Source organism: Notolepis coatsorum, assembly GCF_963971535.1.
Source record: "Notolepis coatsorum genome assembly, chromosome: 5".
Taxonomy (NCBI): domain Eukaryota; kingdom Metazoa; phylum Chordata; class Actinopteri; order Aulopiformes; family Paralepididae; genus Notolepis; species Notolepis coatsorum.
The window spans coordinates 121,618,020-121,635,496 of record NC_140169.1 but is presented as its reverse complement, the minus strand read 5'-3'; the positions used below and the strand labels follow the sequence as shown (position 1 = coordinate 121,635,496).

Genomic DNA, 17,477 nt, shown 5'->3' with positions numbered 1-17,477 from the left:
TCTACGGCGGCCCAGTGAAGTAAAAAAACATTATTTCACCAAAGCGATTATCTCTGAACAGAATGATGTCATAGATCTCGCACCCCCCCTAGTGGCCATTAGCAGCAGTGGTAGCATGTTAAATAATAATAATAATAATAATAATAATAATAATAATAATAATAATAATAATAATAATAATAATAATAATAATAATAATAATAATAATAATAATAATAATAATAATAATAATAATAATAATAATACATTTAATTTATAACGCACCCTACATTCCTGAGAGTCTCAGAGTGCTACAGAGTTAAAAAGAATAGAATACAAATGGATATATAAAAAAGAAGAACACATAGCAGAACAACATATGAATAAGACATAAAAACGAATAAAAGGCCTTTCTAAAAAGGTATACGTCTTGAGTCCACGTTTAAAAGTATTAACAGTTTGTGGTGCTCTCAGGTGGTTGGGGAGAGCAAGTTCAAGTTCAAGTTCTTTAATAGTTGTCATACAGAAGTACAGAATACTTTCATACAAAATGCTTCTTACTGTTACGCTCCAGAGACTGTGCTAGACAAGATAGTATCAAATAACATAATAACATAATATAGCATGAACCATTCCATAGTCTGGGCGCGGCCGAGCAGAAGGCTCGATCACCCATGGTGTGCAGCTTAGTCCTGGGGGCTTTGAGGAGGTAGGCAGTGCCGGAGCGGAGGGAGTGTGAGGAGGACTGGGGGGTGAGGAGTTCCTTGAGGTAGGCAGGGGCATCACCGTGTACACACTGGTGAGTGAGGAGGGAGACCTTGTACTCAATCCTGTGTTCCACGGGGCGCCAGTGAAGTGATCTGAGGGTGGGGGTGATGTGGTCATGTTTGTGCACCCTCATCAGGATCCTAGCAGCGCTATTCTGGATGAATTGCAGTTTTTGAATGCTTTTACTAGGGATCCCGATGAGGAGTGCATTACAATAATCCAGCCTGGAGGAGATGAAGGCGTGGATGAGTTTCTCTGAATCTGCCAGAGTGAGTGAGGAGCGGATTTTTGAGATGTTCCTGAGGTGAAAGAAAGAGTTCTTGCAGATGTATTTGATGTGAGTCTCGAATGAGAGGTGGGGGTCCATTTTCACGCCCAAGTTAGTGACAAGGGTGGAGAGAGGAATGTCCTGGCCGGAGAAGGAGATGGTGGTGATGGTGGATGACCGGACCTGGAGTGGGGTACCAACCAGCATGGCTTCCGTTTTGGAGCTGTTGACCTGTAGAAACCTGTGGTTCATCCAAGCTTTAGTCTCCTCCAGGCAAGCAGTCAGTGTGGGGGGTGATGATGGTGAAGATGGTGAAATTCGAATGTACAGCTGGGTGTCGTCACCATAGCAGTGGAACGACACACCGTGCCGGCTGATGATGCGGCCGAGGGGGAGCATGTACAGGGTGAACAGCAGGGGGCCGAGGACAGATCCCCCCCTGGGTGGGTAGAGGATGTTGCACCTCCCAGGGAGACACACTATAGATGCAGTCTTCTAAAAATCTATCTAAAAGCTAGCTGCTGAATTCCATCTAGACGTGCGTTGCACAAATATACTATTTGGAAAAGACTGGGCGTTATTTTTTTTCATAGCCACAGTTTGCGAAGACGCTCTCTGATTAGCTAGCCCGCGTACATCGAAGACCCTCTCTGATTGGTTTAGCTCCGAAGGGCTCTTCCGCCTTGTACATATATTCTCTGCTTCAAACTGGTTATGCTTTGGCCCTCTTTCGAAGTGGGTTATGCTTAGAGTTTATCTTTAGAGCAGGGCGATGGACCACCAGCCCTGATTCCAAACTCTAAGCATAACCCACTTCGAAAGAGGGCCAACGCATAACCACTTCGAAGCAGAGAATATATCCTTGACAGAGTCAAGAGTGCACGGGCTGAACTGGGAAGGTATAAGTGGGTGTGGCACCCATAGCGTGCTCTCTCTCGGGGCATGGGAAATGGTAGCAATGAGTGAGTCTGATACTGCAACCTGTAATGGAGAACTGTGATAATAAAGAAGTGAACTGAGAAATACATCTGCCTCGAGAGTCGTCGATAACGTTTGCATCCCCTTAACAATTGTGTGTATTGCGCTGTACTGTATTGTACCCATTCTGCAATTTTCATTCATTCATTTCTCCCCCACTACTCCCAAAAGTAACACTAAATAGATAAAGTACAACAACGCCAGACTCAAGAAACTGTGTTCCCTTTGGCGCAATACACACAATTGTTAAGGGGATGCAGACCAGAGAAAGACGTTTGTCTTGTTTACATCAGGGTCCCCCATTTTCAATTCATATCGACATTTATGACATACACAACATACATGACAGCTTTGGCTGTTTGTACGATGAAACAAAGAACTTCTAAGATATACATTAACTTGGATTTCAGTGATATTCAGCGGTTATGTCAGTGTTCTTAAAAGCTTGTAGTTGTAAACTCGCATCATTTGGGTATTTCTGAATGTTTTGGCATATGAGTCTATATAGGATGCATTTTTGTGTAATTGTTTGATCATAATACAGGACTAAGGAACATGGTATTTTTTTTATTTCAAATTATATATATAGGACTATGTATAAAGAAACCATTTCTTCTTTCAGAAAGGCTGATATAAAGATAAAGTTTTGTGTAATTGTTATACTCATTGAGGACCATTACATTTGTAGTATTAATCGTAGAATCATATCATATCAGTACCTTCAATAAAGAGTAGATCTGACTACTTTACTGAATTAACCATTACTGTGAATATCTCCAAACCACGCTCACAAACATTGAGTAACAATACCTTGGATGATGTAACTGATATGGATATTAGTCGCGCTACTGGAGAAAAAGACGCTGGTACCCTTGACAGTTAAAAAAAAATCACTTTATTCATTCCAGATGTAGCTTATTTTTCCAATCATATTGTACTGAACAAAGATTAGCAACACATTTTCTTGCTGTGAATTCCTGCCTGAACATTCAAGACATGCTGTATTGCTTGGGGCTTAGAGAGGAAGATCCGTAGGACATCACAACGTCGATTCCTGAACGCAACCTCTTTGATAGAGGAGAGATTACACCTATGCAGCCTCGAGTGTTGTATTATGCAGTGTAAACAAACATTGTTTATGAGAACACATCCAAAGGGAACACAGTTTCTTGAGTCTGGCGTTGTTGTACTTTATCTATTTAGTGTTACTTTTGGGAGTAGTGGGGGAGAAATGAATGAATGAATGAATGAAAACTTTATTTAACAGATTGCAGAATGGGTACAATACAGTACGGCGCAATACACACAATTGTTAACACTTTGGGTGCCGGGAAACGCTTAAACACGTCATTCCCGGCCATGCTCAAGTTGCCGAAGACGCTTTACAGCGTCTTTAATATCAATATTTCAAAAATCTGGGATCGGATTCATATGTCCCCTCCGCTGGCCTGAGATCCACCAGGAGGACCCACTGAGCTCTCTGGCGGTTCAGGAGCGCCATCTGGTGGCCGATCGGCGCAATCGCTTAACAGGAAGTGCCGTAGAGGTTGTGCTGGACGGCCGTATTACTTCCGGGCACTCGGTACATGTCCCGGGACTCTGGCTCGTCACACTACATAGCGATCGATTGCCAATAACTCGATAAACAACATGATTTGGACGTATATACCATTATACAAGCTGAAGATGGACCGGGTAAATCTACATCCCATAATGATACAATTTCTACTCTACGATGATCGCCCAACGGCGCGCGGAGACTGGGGTGAGTTTTAGCGTGTAAAGTTACCGTCTTCGATACTAACTGCTATTATCAACATTTGACCCACATTAGATGATTGGTATAACGCTGCACACGGAATTATAAACGCCCCCTAGCCCATCCGGTCAACATCAGATGACGTGTAGTAACTTCTAGAAGTACGTCTAGTTGGAATTTTTTATATCGCGCTGATTGCCATAAAACTGTATTGCATCATCAATATAATGTATTTGGGGCTATAGATCACGTTCTGGAGAAAGCCGCAGAAAGAGATGAAAACATACTTATACATTAGACCATACTTTACTATGAATATGTGAATGAAAAAGTTTAACGTTGCTACACAATGAACAATACATATAGGACTTTGAATGGGCCCTAATAATGGCAATGTAGCAATAGAATTTAAAAAGTTATAGCCCTGCAAAGAAGGGGACTTTCTCTATAGACAAATAGAGCCGGCAACCTACGGTTGATAATGAATTTAACCCATGGCAGCCAAAGTGTTAAGGGGATGCAGACCAGAGAAAGACTTTCGTCTTGTTTACATCAGGGTCCCCCATTTTCAATTCATATCGACATTTATGACATACATACATGACATTAGGGATTAATAAGAACGAGCCGCCTCGGAAGAAGACGGCCGCTGCTGCTGAAACCACCGCCTCGCGTCGCCTCGCTGGCTCTTCCGCTTCACAGCGCGGCAGCGGGCGATAAGGGGGCCGTGCTAGCGCGCGGTCACGTGGGCTTAGTGGCCAATCAGAGGAACCCGGAAACCAAACTGCGTTGTATTTGGCATAGACGCGACCTGGCCAATCAGAGCACAAAACTCGAACGCGGAAACACAAATTTGTTGTGGAAAGTATGCGTTATTTTTTTCCCTAGCCGCATTTCTGGCAAGACGTTCTCTGATTGGCCGACGCCTGTTTCTACACTGGTTAAGCTTAGGCACTCGTTCGAAGTTGGTTGATTGATTTATTGAATGATTGAAAAGTTTATTAACAGATTGCAGAATGGGTACAGTACAGTACAACTCAATACATACAATTGTTAAGAGGATGCAGACCTGAGAAAGACTTTCGTCTTGTTTCCATCAGGGTCCCCCATTTTCAATTCATCATATGACACACACGACATACAGATAGACAGTACTGCTACATCTATACATTTATGACATACCAGATTTTGCAAATACAGTATAGTGATACTAAAAAAATCCAGAAAAAGAGTGTATATGCATTTGACATAGAAACTGTGCATTGGAGGAGGTTGTGTAGGTGGGGTGGGGCTGTACATTGGAGGTGGTGGTGGTGGGGGGGGGGGGGGGGGGGGTGTTGGGTAGGGGACACACACACTGTACATTGGAATACTGACATACATTTGACATAGAAACTGTACATTGGAGGAGATTGGGTAGGTGGGGTGGGGTTGGGTGGGGTTGTACATTGGAGGTGGGGGGGGGGGGTTGGGTAGGGGGGGGGGGAAAGTACATTGGAATACTGACAAAGCCATGCTTGGTCTTTATTGTACAACTGGGTTAGGACATTTGTAGGGGCCAGTTTCGAATTGCAGTCTCCCGTAGGTGTTCTTTGAGCAGACCTGGGCATTGTACGGATGATTCTGACCGGCCCGCGAAAGATTACATCTACAAAGATTACAATTTTTTTTTTTGATATATATATACATTTTTTTTTACTTTTTTTTTTCATGTCAACGTTCACACGCATAGTATACGCTTAGGAGACATGCTCAGAAGATGTTGATTTTCTTTGGATCCACCTACATATGTGAACAGACATTCTCAGTCATGACGTTTACCAAGTCCAGGTACAGATCCTCTCTCACTGATGAAGATCTGGCAGCTGTGCTTCGCATCTCCACCTCAGACATGCAACCTGACTTTGATGGACTTGTTAAAGCTCAACAGAGACTGGATTTCTCACACTGAATGAAAAAAAAAAGAACTGAAGAACACTAAAATGTGGAAATATAACAAGTGAAATGGGACACTTGATATTTTTTTTCTTTTTTTCGCACAGTTCTGAAAACATTAAATGTTTAATATAGGCATGTAAAGTAAAAAAGGCTACAAAACTGGGACACTTTTCTTTACACAGTTCAGTGACATGTCTTGTTTATTTTTGCTATAAGATGATGTGATGTCTTTAGAAAGCTAAGAAAATCCTTGTTTCAATAGTATATGAAACTCAAAATGCCCTTTGTTATTAATGTTTCACATTTTGTTTATCATTTTGGAAATAAATTCTATTTGAATAAATTATATTTTTGAAAGCTAACCTCACATTTTAATTGCCAAATAATAACATACACTCTTACCAGGGGTCAAAACAATGCCATTTACTGCTTTTTATATAGAAATAAAATGTATATTATGCATAATTGAGTTTGGAATTTTGGCCCGGCCCCCCAACATATTTTCAGTTGCTCATTCGGCCCCCTGGGAAAAATAATTGCCCACCCCTGTCTTTGAGAGTGTTTTTGAAGGTGGGTAGTGATTCACATTCCTTTACAGCTTTGGATAGGGCGTTCCACATTGATGTGGCATAATTGCGAAACGTGTTTAGTCCCTTGTTTGAGCCGAATCTGGGTTTTACATGATTTGTGGAGCTCCCTCTGGTGTTGTGATCGTGGTATTCACTGACCTTTGGGAAGTATTTTGACATGTACATGGGTACCTTGGTCGTGTAGTGTATCTTGTAGACCAGGCCCATTGCAAGTTGCTGTACTCTGTCGTCTACTCTAAGCCATCCTAGGTTGGCAAAGTGTGCAGGGGTGAGGTGGGTTCTAGGAGTCAGGTCAAGCAGTAGTCTGACTAGTTTGTTTTGAGATGTTTGTCATTTGGTTTTTAGTGCCTTTGAGGTGCTTTGGTACCATGAGGTGCAAGCATAGTCGTAGTACCCTTGAATGAGTGCTCCTGCCAGAGTCTTCAGGGTATTCTTGTTTACCAGAGAGGAGATCCGGTACAAGAATCGAGTTCGTTGGTTGACTTTTTTTATTACATTGGATGCCATTTAGTCACAGGAAAGATTAGCCTCTAGGATGGAACCCAGGTAGGTAATTTCATCTTTCCTTGTGACAATATTGTCACCCACTGTAACTGAGAAGCCGTCGGTCTTGCTGAGTTTGTTATTTGAACCGAAGAGAATGGACTCTGTTTTGCCGATGTGTAATGATAGTTTGTTGTCGGCGAGCCATATGCAGATTTTACCTAGTTCCGAGCTGAGGGTTTTTTCAACCTGTAACTTGTTCTTGTCAGAGACCAGCAGGACTGAGTCGTCCGCAAACAGGAACAAGTTGCAGTCACAAGCTGACGACATGCCATTTGCATAAATTAGGAACAGTAGTGGTCCTAGTATGCTTCCTTGTGGAACACCACAGTTCACTGTGAGGGGGGGGGGGGATAGGGTACCGTTTACCTACACCATCTGTTCTCATCTCATTCTTTATCTCATCTCATTCTTTATGATGAATTGAAAATGGGGGACCCTGATGTAAACAAGACGAAAGTCTTTCTCTGGTCTGCATCCCCTTAACAATTGTATGTATTGAGCTGTACTGTACTGTACCCATTCTGCAATCTGTTAATAAACTTTTCAATCAATCAATCAATCAATCAATTTCTCTCCCCTCCAGGTAGGATTGTATCCAGCTCACTGATAAACTATCAAAACCAATTGCTTTTAGCTTGTCAATCAGAATGGTGTGATTGACAGTGTCGAAGGCCTTTTGTAGGTCTAGCATGACCATGCCGCAGTATTTGCCCACGTCCACCTCTTGCTTGATGTGGTCGTTCAAATAGAGAAGGCATGTGTCAGTGGAGTGCGATGTTCTGAAGCCAGATTGGAATTCGTAGATTAGATTTTTATCCACGAGGTACTTTTCGACCTGTTCGTATAAAAATGTTTCCATGACTTTTGAGATGTTAAGGTTAGAGTTTGTCTTAGAGCATGGCGATAGAACGCCAGGTAGTTTGCAGGCTGTTCGACGCGGAAATGGGCAAAGACACAGCTTGTCACGCGATTGGGCAAACATGTCAGTGGCCAATCAGAGAGCGTCTGCCAGAAATGCGGCTAGGAAAAGAAATAACGCGGAAAGTATAGACGCTGTCGGGTTGCATAACAGTTGGCGCAGGCGCAGGCACTGACAGCTGCTGTCTACTTGCTCCGCAGAGTGTGTTTAATAATGGCCTGGAAATCTGGAGGAACCAGCAACGCAGAGCTTGTCAACAACCTCCGCAGTAAGTACAGGTGTTATGTAGAGAGACGCAGTGCCAATTAGTCAAATGAGAGTTTCGATATTTGCCACGAAATTTGAGCGTTCTCCACAAGGCATTTCGGGGGCTAATAATGAGGCTAACGTTAGCAACCCTGAGCTAACGTTAAATGCTGCAACGTTAGCCATGTAGTAAGATCATGTAGTCGATGTGTGTTGTACTAGTTGTTGCCCTCACTCACCACCTCTTTAATTGAATTGCATTTGCATTCTGAACGAGATGCATGTATACGGAGTTGCAGAAATCAACTATTGGACACAGACGATTGGCAATATAGGTTTAGACTGCTAGCTAGTCAGCTAACTCAACGTTATGTGCGTCATTGCGCCGTTTTTCCTTCTCGCTGCCCTGCATACATTCTTTCTTTGTAACTTTGCATTCATGTTTGTAAACCAACACTATAAAGATGCACACATATTTCACCAGATATTATGTGGCTAGTTGTCTGTACACATGGTGAAGACTAAGAAATGTACACTACTGTGTCTATAGCGTTAGCTTCTTCATTTGGGAGATCGATGGTAGCATGTATACCCAACCATCACACCGCGTTAATACTGTGCGGTTGGGATAGAATACCATAGTAGGCCAGAAAACAAAATGATCCCAATGTAAAGATGTAAATACTTCAAAAAATGACTTCGTTGGTTTACGAAGTTGCAGTATTCACTCGCTCATTTATTTGTAAAGTGCACTTGCAGCAGGTGCCATGTCGTGCCAAAATGAAGTGTCCCTAATCCCTCATGTTGACCTGACGGGTCGCGTGAATATTTTAGGCAACCAACTTGTGTTTAGCGTTTCTCTGATTGGCCACTACGACCATGTGACTGCGGCGCAGCGGCAGCGCGAGAGAGCTGCAGTGCGGAAATAGGCTGTCTATTGCCATTCTCTAAGACAAACTCTAACCTTAACCAGCTCCTTAACAGCGCCTAAACTTAACCCTTCTGTTCTAACCTTAACCAACTCCGAAACAATGCCTAACCTTAACCTTAACCAACTCCGAAACAATGCTTAAAGTTAACATGCCTAAACTTAACCGGCGAAAGAATGCACGTTAAAAAAAAATTGAAGGGAATCGAACTTGTCACCAACGGACCGCAGGATCCACAGAAAGGCGGCGCTACCAGTTGAGCTAGTTGTCTGTTAAAAGAGGTGGGATTACTGCTACATAATGCTGCCGCGACAGAGCTCAGAGCTTGTGGCTAGACGCAAGTTGGGCGTGACTAGACACAAGTTGGTTGCCTTTAATATTTAGGCTGACGGGTCAGCGGGAAATGATCACGTGTCAGATTACGTAGCTCCGTTTGATGAAAAAGCCATATGCCGATAGACAGTGCTGAGATTATAAACATTGCACTTTACAAACGATCGAGTAATATAGCAATTTCGCGGCGTCGGCCCGGTTTTTGAAGTCTGTGCCCTTATGGCGAGCATTTGTTTTTTTCCCCCAATCTCACTTTCCCAACCTATGCGGTTGATAGTATGTATACGTTGGATATACAGCACCACCAGCCAGGGCAATGGATGCACTTGATTTGGTTTCCATGGAGAGCAAGGTGTGCGACCTTGCCTTGCTTTTTCTTACAGCAAGTCTACTAACGTCATTGGGCGGGGCAGCTGTGTCATTTGTGTGTCAGAGCTACCAACCTCTTCTCTGTGTTAATGGTCTGGTGCTCTATAAGCAATATATGTCTCTGTAAATGAGTCTTGCTCAACATTAAACTAATGTTGTGCACAATTAACTTGCATGATTATTCTATGTCTTGAGGACACAGTTTGTCCAGAAAACTGATTTGATGTAGATTGTAGACAGTAGTAACTATGCTTCAGTTTCCAAGGGCCAGTATCCAGTGAGTGCAGTGTGCATCCTATTTGTATTCTGTCCACCAGCTTGGGAAAAGCAATGCAAGACAGTGCTGCTGGATGTGCACAGTTTGCCAGAAGCTCTCTGGGTGCTGGACTGTGGCCAGCAAGCTCAGTTGCTTGTTAGGGAGTCCGAGTGCAATAGTAGTGGTATCCTAACTGTATGTTCTCTTTACTTTAATCCTCTGCCCTGGCTGAAAACCTGTATTATGATACTGTAATTTTACAAGGACATTGTTTTACATGGGAAATATTGATTTTCTACAGGAAGATAGATTGCAGTCAGTTTGAAGTGCCATATGCACGGCCCTGGCTGGGATAAAGAAAAACAGGATAGAATACCTACGTACATTTTTTATTTCATCCACAAAAGTCAAGTTCTGAGTCAAATTTAGTAGCACTCCCCAACCCATCCCCCGTTTTAGTGTGTACGCCTCCTCCCTGACCCAGTTAGACATAACAGCAGACCCCAAGTTAGCATAAACTGGATCTAAGCAGGTCACGCTCCGGCTGCATGCTAATTCATGACTTTCTCGCCTCTTCTTTAGAACGGCAGCACTCCTCTCTCCGTTAGCCCCAGAACACTGTGTTCAGGCCACTCCGTTTTTCACACTTTTTTTTTCCTAGTGGAATTTGCTTTGAAACTAGAATGACCTCAATCAAATCAAATCGAGGTTTATGTGTCACATGCTCCGTCGTACAAGTACAACGTGCAGTGAAATGTTTGTTGCAGACTCGATAAATGTGCTACTATTCAATAGATAACGTAATGGTAAAAAAAGAGAGAATGTAAACAAGAATAAATCAAGCTAGTATAAACTAGGTACAATATATACAAGAGTCAGATATTATCATAGATGGGTTGTACTGGTACTGGTTTGGTAGAACCAGTCAGTATTTGTCATGGATTCGATGTGTGTTCATAATGTGTATTCACAAAATATAGAAATATATACGACATAAGAATATGTATGACTATAATGCTATCGTTGTGTATATTCACAGAATTCTATAAATAGAAGAATATTTTATGAGAAATATAAAAAGAGAAAATATATATAGGACATAATAATATGGATATGTATATATTATAATGCTATCGTTGTGTATATTCACAGACTTTTATAAATAGAAGAATATAGAGTACACAGAATTGACCTGGTGAGCAAAGTAATGTGGGTAGAAGCTCCTCCTGAGCCTCTGTATATGTGAGATAATATGCAATAATGTGCTTTTTTTTTTATTGTAGGCTCAATAACACTGCATTAGTGTGCAAGCTCCTGAGAATCATCTCTACGTGTGATGGAAAAGTTCTCTAGTCTACACAATGTAATGGGGGAATTGTAATTCTACGGAATTCCCAATTACCATTAAATGCAATGCTGGACATTACCTGTACAGGAGTGGCAATGCACTGCACATTGAGTGCACAGGTTGTAATTGACCAACCTATGTTGACCATGAAGGACTGGTTCTGCCCAAACCGTTCGTTATACAATTATCGCAGAGAAATTTCAAAGGTACTCACAGTTGGTCACACTGGTCAATTTGGCTGCTTGGTGTGCCTGCGCTGTGATCACAGCGCATCATGCACCCAACGCCGGAAATAATGCAGTGTTGACCAGTTTATAAAAAATATTTAAAATGTTTATTAGCAACGCCGAACTCTAAAAAAAAAAAAAAATAAAGGAAGTTCACTATTATTAAGCTAAGATCTTTATTGAAATTGGGCAAAATTCCAGAGCTTAACTCCCCGTGGAAAATCTCCGGAAAGTTTCTGCCCCTTTGCAACCCTAATTGGGGGTCTGCTCTTACCACAGAATGTGCGGGAATGTCTTCCATCTGACGGTTGATATGTGTTGTTGGGAATGTTGGTGTATGTGTCATGTATCTGCCTGGTCCACGACCACCAGGGTGAAGGGAATCTGTAAGGAGAGCAGCGCCGGCTGTCTTTGGCACTTTCTGCTGTTCAACCAAGTACCAACTGTCACTGGCACCTCATGTGGAGGATTACACTCGGAGGACACTTAACGCTTGTGTGTGTGTGTGCGTCATGTGTCGTGCTGCTTGCATGTGTCTACATATTTCTCCAGAAATCAACATATTGCAGCATCTGTCTTTTTTTGTGTGTCTCCTCAGAAAATGGGATCATTAAATCAGACAAGGTCTATGAAGCCATGCTGGCCACGGACCGAGCCCATTTCTCTAGATGTAACCCTTACATGGACTCTCCACAATCGATAGGTATGAGCTGCTAATCTAATCACACGCACGCTGGCAGTGCAAATGTAATAACGGAATCCAGTGATGATCGAACTAACCTAATCTATGCCTCTCTTTTTTTAATCAAAAGGCTATCAAGCAACCATCAGTGCTCCACACATGGTATGATCTACAAACACATTTTCCACATCTCATGAACCTGGCGGCTATTATCAATCACAACTATCAATGATTTATAAAGCCTGCTCCCGTCTCACATTCCGCGGGAGGTAGTGCCCGACATTCCACAGGAGTCTCATCTACATTAAGGACACTGCTGAATGACGGGTAGTGATGCAGTTTTATTTTCTTTTAATCTCTCTGCAGCATGCCTATGCTCTGGAGCTTCTCTTTGACCAGCTGTACGACGGAGCCAAGGCTCTGGATGTGGGCTCGGGCAGTGGAATCCTCTCTGTGTGCTTTGCACGAATGGTGAGCCACACATGACGGGTAAACAAATACAACTTATCCTTGGAGGCAGCTCTTGATTGTTTGTTTGATTTTGTCGTAGCGATCTAAAATGACTCAACCATAAACGGTCTGAATTGCTTGTTTGGGGCGTTTTTATTATTTTAGAGGAAAGCACCATCTCTTGTGTTCTCGCTTCACAGGTAGGTCCCAAAGGGAAGGTGATAGGAATTGACCACATCAAAGAGCTGGTGGACGACTCTCTAAACAACGTGAAGAAAGATGATCCAAGCATGATCACGTCTGGCAGAGTAAAGCTAATAGGTGAGGTGGTATTGCTGATGCTAACCTGGATTTTGTCTCTCAGGCTGTGGACTTGGTCTGAAAAGGTTAACAGAAAATGGCACATTGTTTGGTTTAACCCACAAATGAAAACGGCAGCATGTTGGCAAACTGGTACAGCCGCTAGTGCTTGAGGTCCCCTCCCTCAGAAGAGAAACACAGCATGGCTCAGTGGACACTTTGAGCAGTGAGTGCTTGTTTTCATCTGCCCTGCGCCATCCAAGGACATGGCTCTATTGTGTGTCCTGGCTGGCACCTCTCTTCCTCTATCTCTCTGTGAGTGAATGTAGCGGATGAGGCTGGCACGGTGTGGCCTGTGAGTGACCGCTTCTGCCTGTTTCTGTTTCAGTGGGAGACGGGCGAATGGGTTTCGAGGAGGAGGCGCCTTTCGATGCCATCCATGTTGGTGCAGCAGCCCCCAACGTGCCCCAAGCAGTTGAGTTTCTTAACCACAGCGTGACAAGTTATGACTGCTTGATGATGAGTCACATCCACATGATTTAAAGATATTGTCGTGCGATTGTGTGTTTGGATCTGTTGCTCTCGAAATTGTGTCCTTCAGAAAGGATCTTCTGAGCACTGCGTGGTGTGTTGGGTTCAAAGGGGGATGGGTTTGTGCCATAGTTGCAGGTGATTTGGGTCTGAGCATGACCAGAACTCGCATGGATAAAAATGGCATTTCCCAGTGTTTATGATGGTCATTTGATTTACCTAAGATGGCTTCCATAGAGTTTTAAGCGAGTGTTGTTTCATGTGTGAATAGTGCATGACACTCAAAAGTGGAAAAGTTTGACTGGACTGCCGCTGGAATGTTCAACAAAATTATCCCATTGCTATGGCAACATGTCAATTTTCAGAGTCTCTTGCGCCAGACCAACACCAACTTTCTTGACAACATTATACAATTTGTTTGGCAGCCATTTAAAATGAATAATCTACAAGTCAATACAAAAACAACAATGACTGCTTATCACCAATACATCACTTTTAAGGTGTACAAGCATTCAAGAATGTAAATATCGCTGCTGTCGGGACAAAACCTCATAACTCCAAAAACCCAACTTTTCAGCAGATGAGAAAAACTAACACAGATTTGAGGGTGAATAGAGTTAGGAGGTTTAGACGGATGATCGGTTTAATGCTTTCCCATTGTTTAAACTTTGTAAAACCCACACACACATATGGAGGATGATCTACGGAGTTGATTTATATAATAAAAAAAAAAAAAAAAATGGAGTTATGAGGTTTTGTCCCGACAGCAGCGATATGCTTTTTCCCTCCCATCAATTCAAATGGGGGGGGGATTCATGAAGAGACATCATCTAGGTGTTTCTAGTAGTCCACAATGCAACGCACACAGACCACTCCTCTTCTGTTGTCACAGGCAGCCTGCAGCCTTCTACATTTGCATTGAACATCGGCCACTCATATTTGCGCAAGAAACCGAGGCAAATGTGCAAATCTCGTATGGAAGAAAATACTGACATAAGGACTGCCACATCGCCGCAATGTTGCTCGCTGTGCTAACATTAGTCGGTTAGGACAGTAACGGCTAGAAGGCATCCACATTACAGCCGGCTGCCTCTGACTGCGGCAGAACAAACACTGATGACTCTTTAACGAATCACCGCCTTTCTATGGTGTCTTCTCTCCCTCTCTCCAACAGCTCCTGGACCAGCTTAAGCCAGGCGGTCGGCTGATTCTGCCCGTGGGCCCGGCCGGGGGGAATCAGATGCTGGAGCAGTATGACAAAATGGAGGACGGCAGCACCAAAATGAAGCCCTTGATGGGGGTGATTTATGTGCCTTTAACAGACAAAGACAAGCAGTGGTCCAGGTGGCAGTGACTTCCTTCTCCCTCTCCTCCTCCCTCTCTCTCCTACACACACGGGCAAAGGTGATATGGTGTGGCCTGGAGCACAAAATGGATCGCAAGGGCTGAGTTTTGCTGCTTGTCGACATTAATTGCTTCTCCCATACCATTAAACTAGCTGCACGTTTCTTTTTATTTGGTTTTAACCCCATAAACCCCATTTATTAAAGAAAAAAATTAATAATCATTACAACTGCTCAATACGGTAGAAGTGTGGAATGATATACATTTTGGAACTACAAGAGAAGTACAGTACAGTGTGGACTAAAATTGGCTGCAGTGCGGTGGCATGTGTTTATTCCTGTTTTGCATTTGGCTGATACTTGACAGATGCCTAAATAAAAGCATGCCAGAATCATGAATGAATCATTCCTAATCCTCGTAGGAGGGAACCACTTTTCCCCAAGATTACTAAAACAACACACCTTCCTCCCCGTGAATCTTGACGTGTTCTCGTGGGTGAAACGTCAAGATTCAAAGACTAATTGAAATTCTTTTGCATTCTGTTGTGATGGGTTTGATTTGTCGTGACGTGTTCTGCATGGCAGTGTGCCTTTCACTTAGGGCTGGGCGATATGACGATATTATATAAATATCGGGTACAGTTCATTAACGATACACTTTTTTAATGTATCGTGGATATCGTGATGTTTTGCCCAAGAGGATTGTGTCGCGTCAATCTGGTCCACCCCGTTCAAACTTTTGAACAACGCCGCTCCCACACACACACTACTGCATCAAAGTTAGTTAGTACTTATGATTAACAAAGGCATTCGTTTTGTGGCATCAACATTATATAGTTACACGTTATATAGTTACACATCAGCGTATTTACCCAAACATAGCAACGTCCGATGACGACATAGATAGCAAGCGTTACTGTTCATATCTCAGTCCGTGCCGAGTTGTGCGTGCCCATTCTGCGGTCTGTTAATAAAGTTTTCAATCAGACAGATGTATGGAAAGGCTTTTATTATAACATTTGTTGCAGTAAAATCATTATGCCTCGTTGTCATGCTGCGGTGCGCTAGTAATCACTCGTCGGCTGCGGTGAGCTGTTGTTGTTGTCGTTGAGCTGAGCTCTCGTTAAAATCAAGGAGGGCATTCAGGAAGTAAAAAAAGAATAGCGCTGCTTGCCGATTGGTGCTAAGAACAGCAGGGCGGGTACAAGCGGTGTGACGTAATTGGCAGACTCGACTGTCAATCAAAATTATTCTGTTGCCGGCTGAATGATTGAATGAATGAACGTTATTAACGATTGCAGAATGGGTACAATACAGTACAGCTCAATACAACAACAGTGGACTGACTGGAGGATGAAGACCAGAAAAAGACTTTCGGCTTTTTTACATAAGGGTCCTCCATTTTCAATTCATCAAAACATTTAGAGACCTACAAATATACAGTAGTTTCATAAAAATGCTAAAATCCTATTGATTGACTTATTAACATATTGCAGAATGGGTACAGTACAGCTCAATACATACAATTGTTAAGGGGATGCAGACCAGCGAAAGACTTTCGTCTTGTTTACATCAGGGTCCCCCATTTTCAATTCATCATATTTCATATCTAAATCATATAATATCTCATTGCTAAATATATGCAATATATAATCTAATAATCCAATAATCTAAATCTAATATATAATATAAAAATGCTAAATGCATGGGTATTTTATTTTGTCTTTAATGTTAGCTTGCAAACTCAAATACTGTCTTGGTAAGCCTCATAATGAATTGTTTGGGGGAAAAAAGAAAAACATTGTGATGCGTATCGTGTATCGCCGAAAGGTCAGAAAATATCGTGATATCATATTTAGGCCATATCGCCCAGCCCTACTTTCACTCTTGACTTTCTGTTTTGCACGACGACAGGATGCTCGTCGGTCTTCTCACTGCATCTCGTTAACGTTCATCATCCTCTCCCCTTCCGCAGGGATGAACTTTGAAGAGGAAGGCGGTGTCCGTATTCCACATTTCAGTTTGAACTCTGGAGGGAAACTAGATTGGATTCCAACGACCATTGGGATTCTCTCAAAAAGCATTACAAAACCATCAAGTTGTATTTGTTTTCTTTACTCTGACATTGGGATTAGAGGATCATGCTGATGGAAAAAGCGCTGGTGGCAAGAGGGGGAAAAAAGACTGTTTGAGATTCAACAAAAGGAAAGTGTTGTTTTTTTTCTATTTTATTTCATTTACAGGCATGCATCTTTGGTTGTGAATTTTCTGTTATTTTTGATTTGCTGGACTTTTTTAGTTTTTGTGGTTTCATCCGTCTAATTGCAATGCAACCATTTCTACACAGTAACCCATTTCGGCTCCATCAAAGCTAAGTGTAGGGGGAGGCCTGGGACAGTAACGTCCAGTCTTTGAGTTGGTAGTATAATTCACCGTAGCTGCAGAGTGCGTCTTGAGGACCTAACTGTAGATTTCTCTGCTACCATAGAAGCTTTTACCCAACAATGACTGTATTGTTTTCGTTAAACAATTATTTTATAAAAAAGCTGTTTATTTTGGGTGATGCGTTTCTGCAATGGCATATAGAAATAAAGAGATGCTTATGTTTTTGTCGTGTCACTGACAAATAATCACAGTAGCCGCAGAAGTAGGAATGTATGTACATTTGAATATCATCACAGACACATTTGATCATCAATAATAAACCTTTAATAATTT

General features: G+C 42.4%; 1 protein-coding gene across 1 annotated transcript; it reads left to right on the top strand.

The window, feature by feature from the left end:
• Positions 1 to 7,943: 7,943 nt before the first annotated feature.
• pcmt (protein-L-isoaspartate (D-aspartate) O-methyltransferase) lies at positions 7,944 to 17,368 on the top strand. Its single transcript, XM_084313964.1, has 8 exons — positions 7,944 to 8,013; positions 12,052 to 12,156; positions 12,266 to 12,297; positions 12,502 to 12,606; positions 12,786 to 12,906; positions 13,274 to 13,359; positions 14,591 to 14,760; positions 16,735 to 17,368. The coding sequence occupies exons 1-8, from the start codon at positions 7,959 to 7,961 to the stop codon at positions 16,745 to 16,747; spliced, it is 687 nt and encodes a 228-aa protein (XP_084170090.1). The 5' UTR covers positions 7,944 to 7,958; the 3' UTR covers positions 16,748 to 17,368.
• The last annotated feature ends 109 nt before the right edge of the window (positions 17,369 to 17,477 follow it).

Bases quoted from the DNA above. Each gene is read 5' to 3' on its own strand.
- pcmt (XM_084313964.1), top strand. From the start codon at position 7,959: ATGGCCTGGAAATCTGGAGGAACCAGCAACGCAGAGCTTGTCAACAAC. The intron at 12,157-12,265 runs GTATGAGCTGCT...TTTAATCAAAAG, and splicing joins GGACTCTCCACAATCGATAG to GCTATCAAGCAACCATCAGT. The intron at 12,607-12,785 runs GTGAGCCACACA...CTCGCTTCACAG, and splicing joins CTGTGTGCTTTGCACGAATG to GTAGGTCCCAAAGGGAAGGT.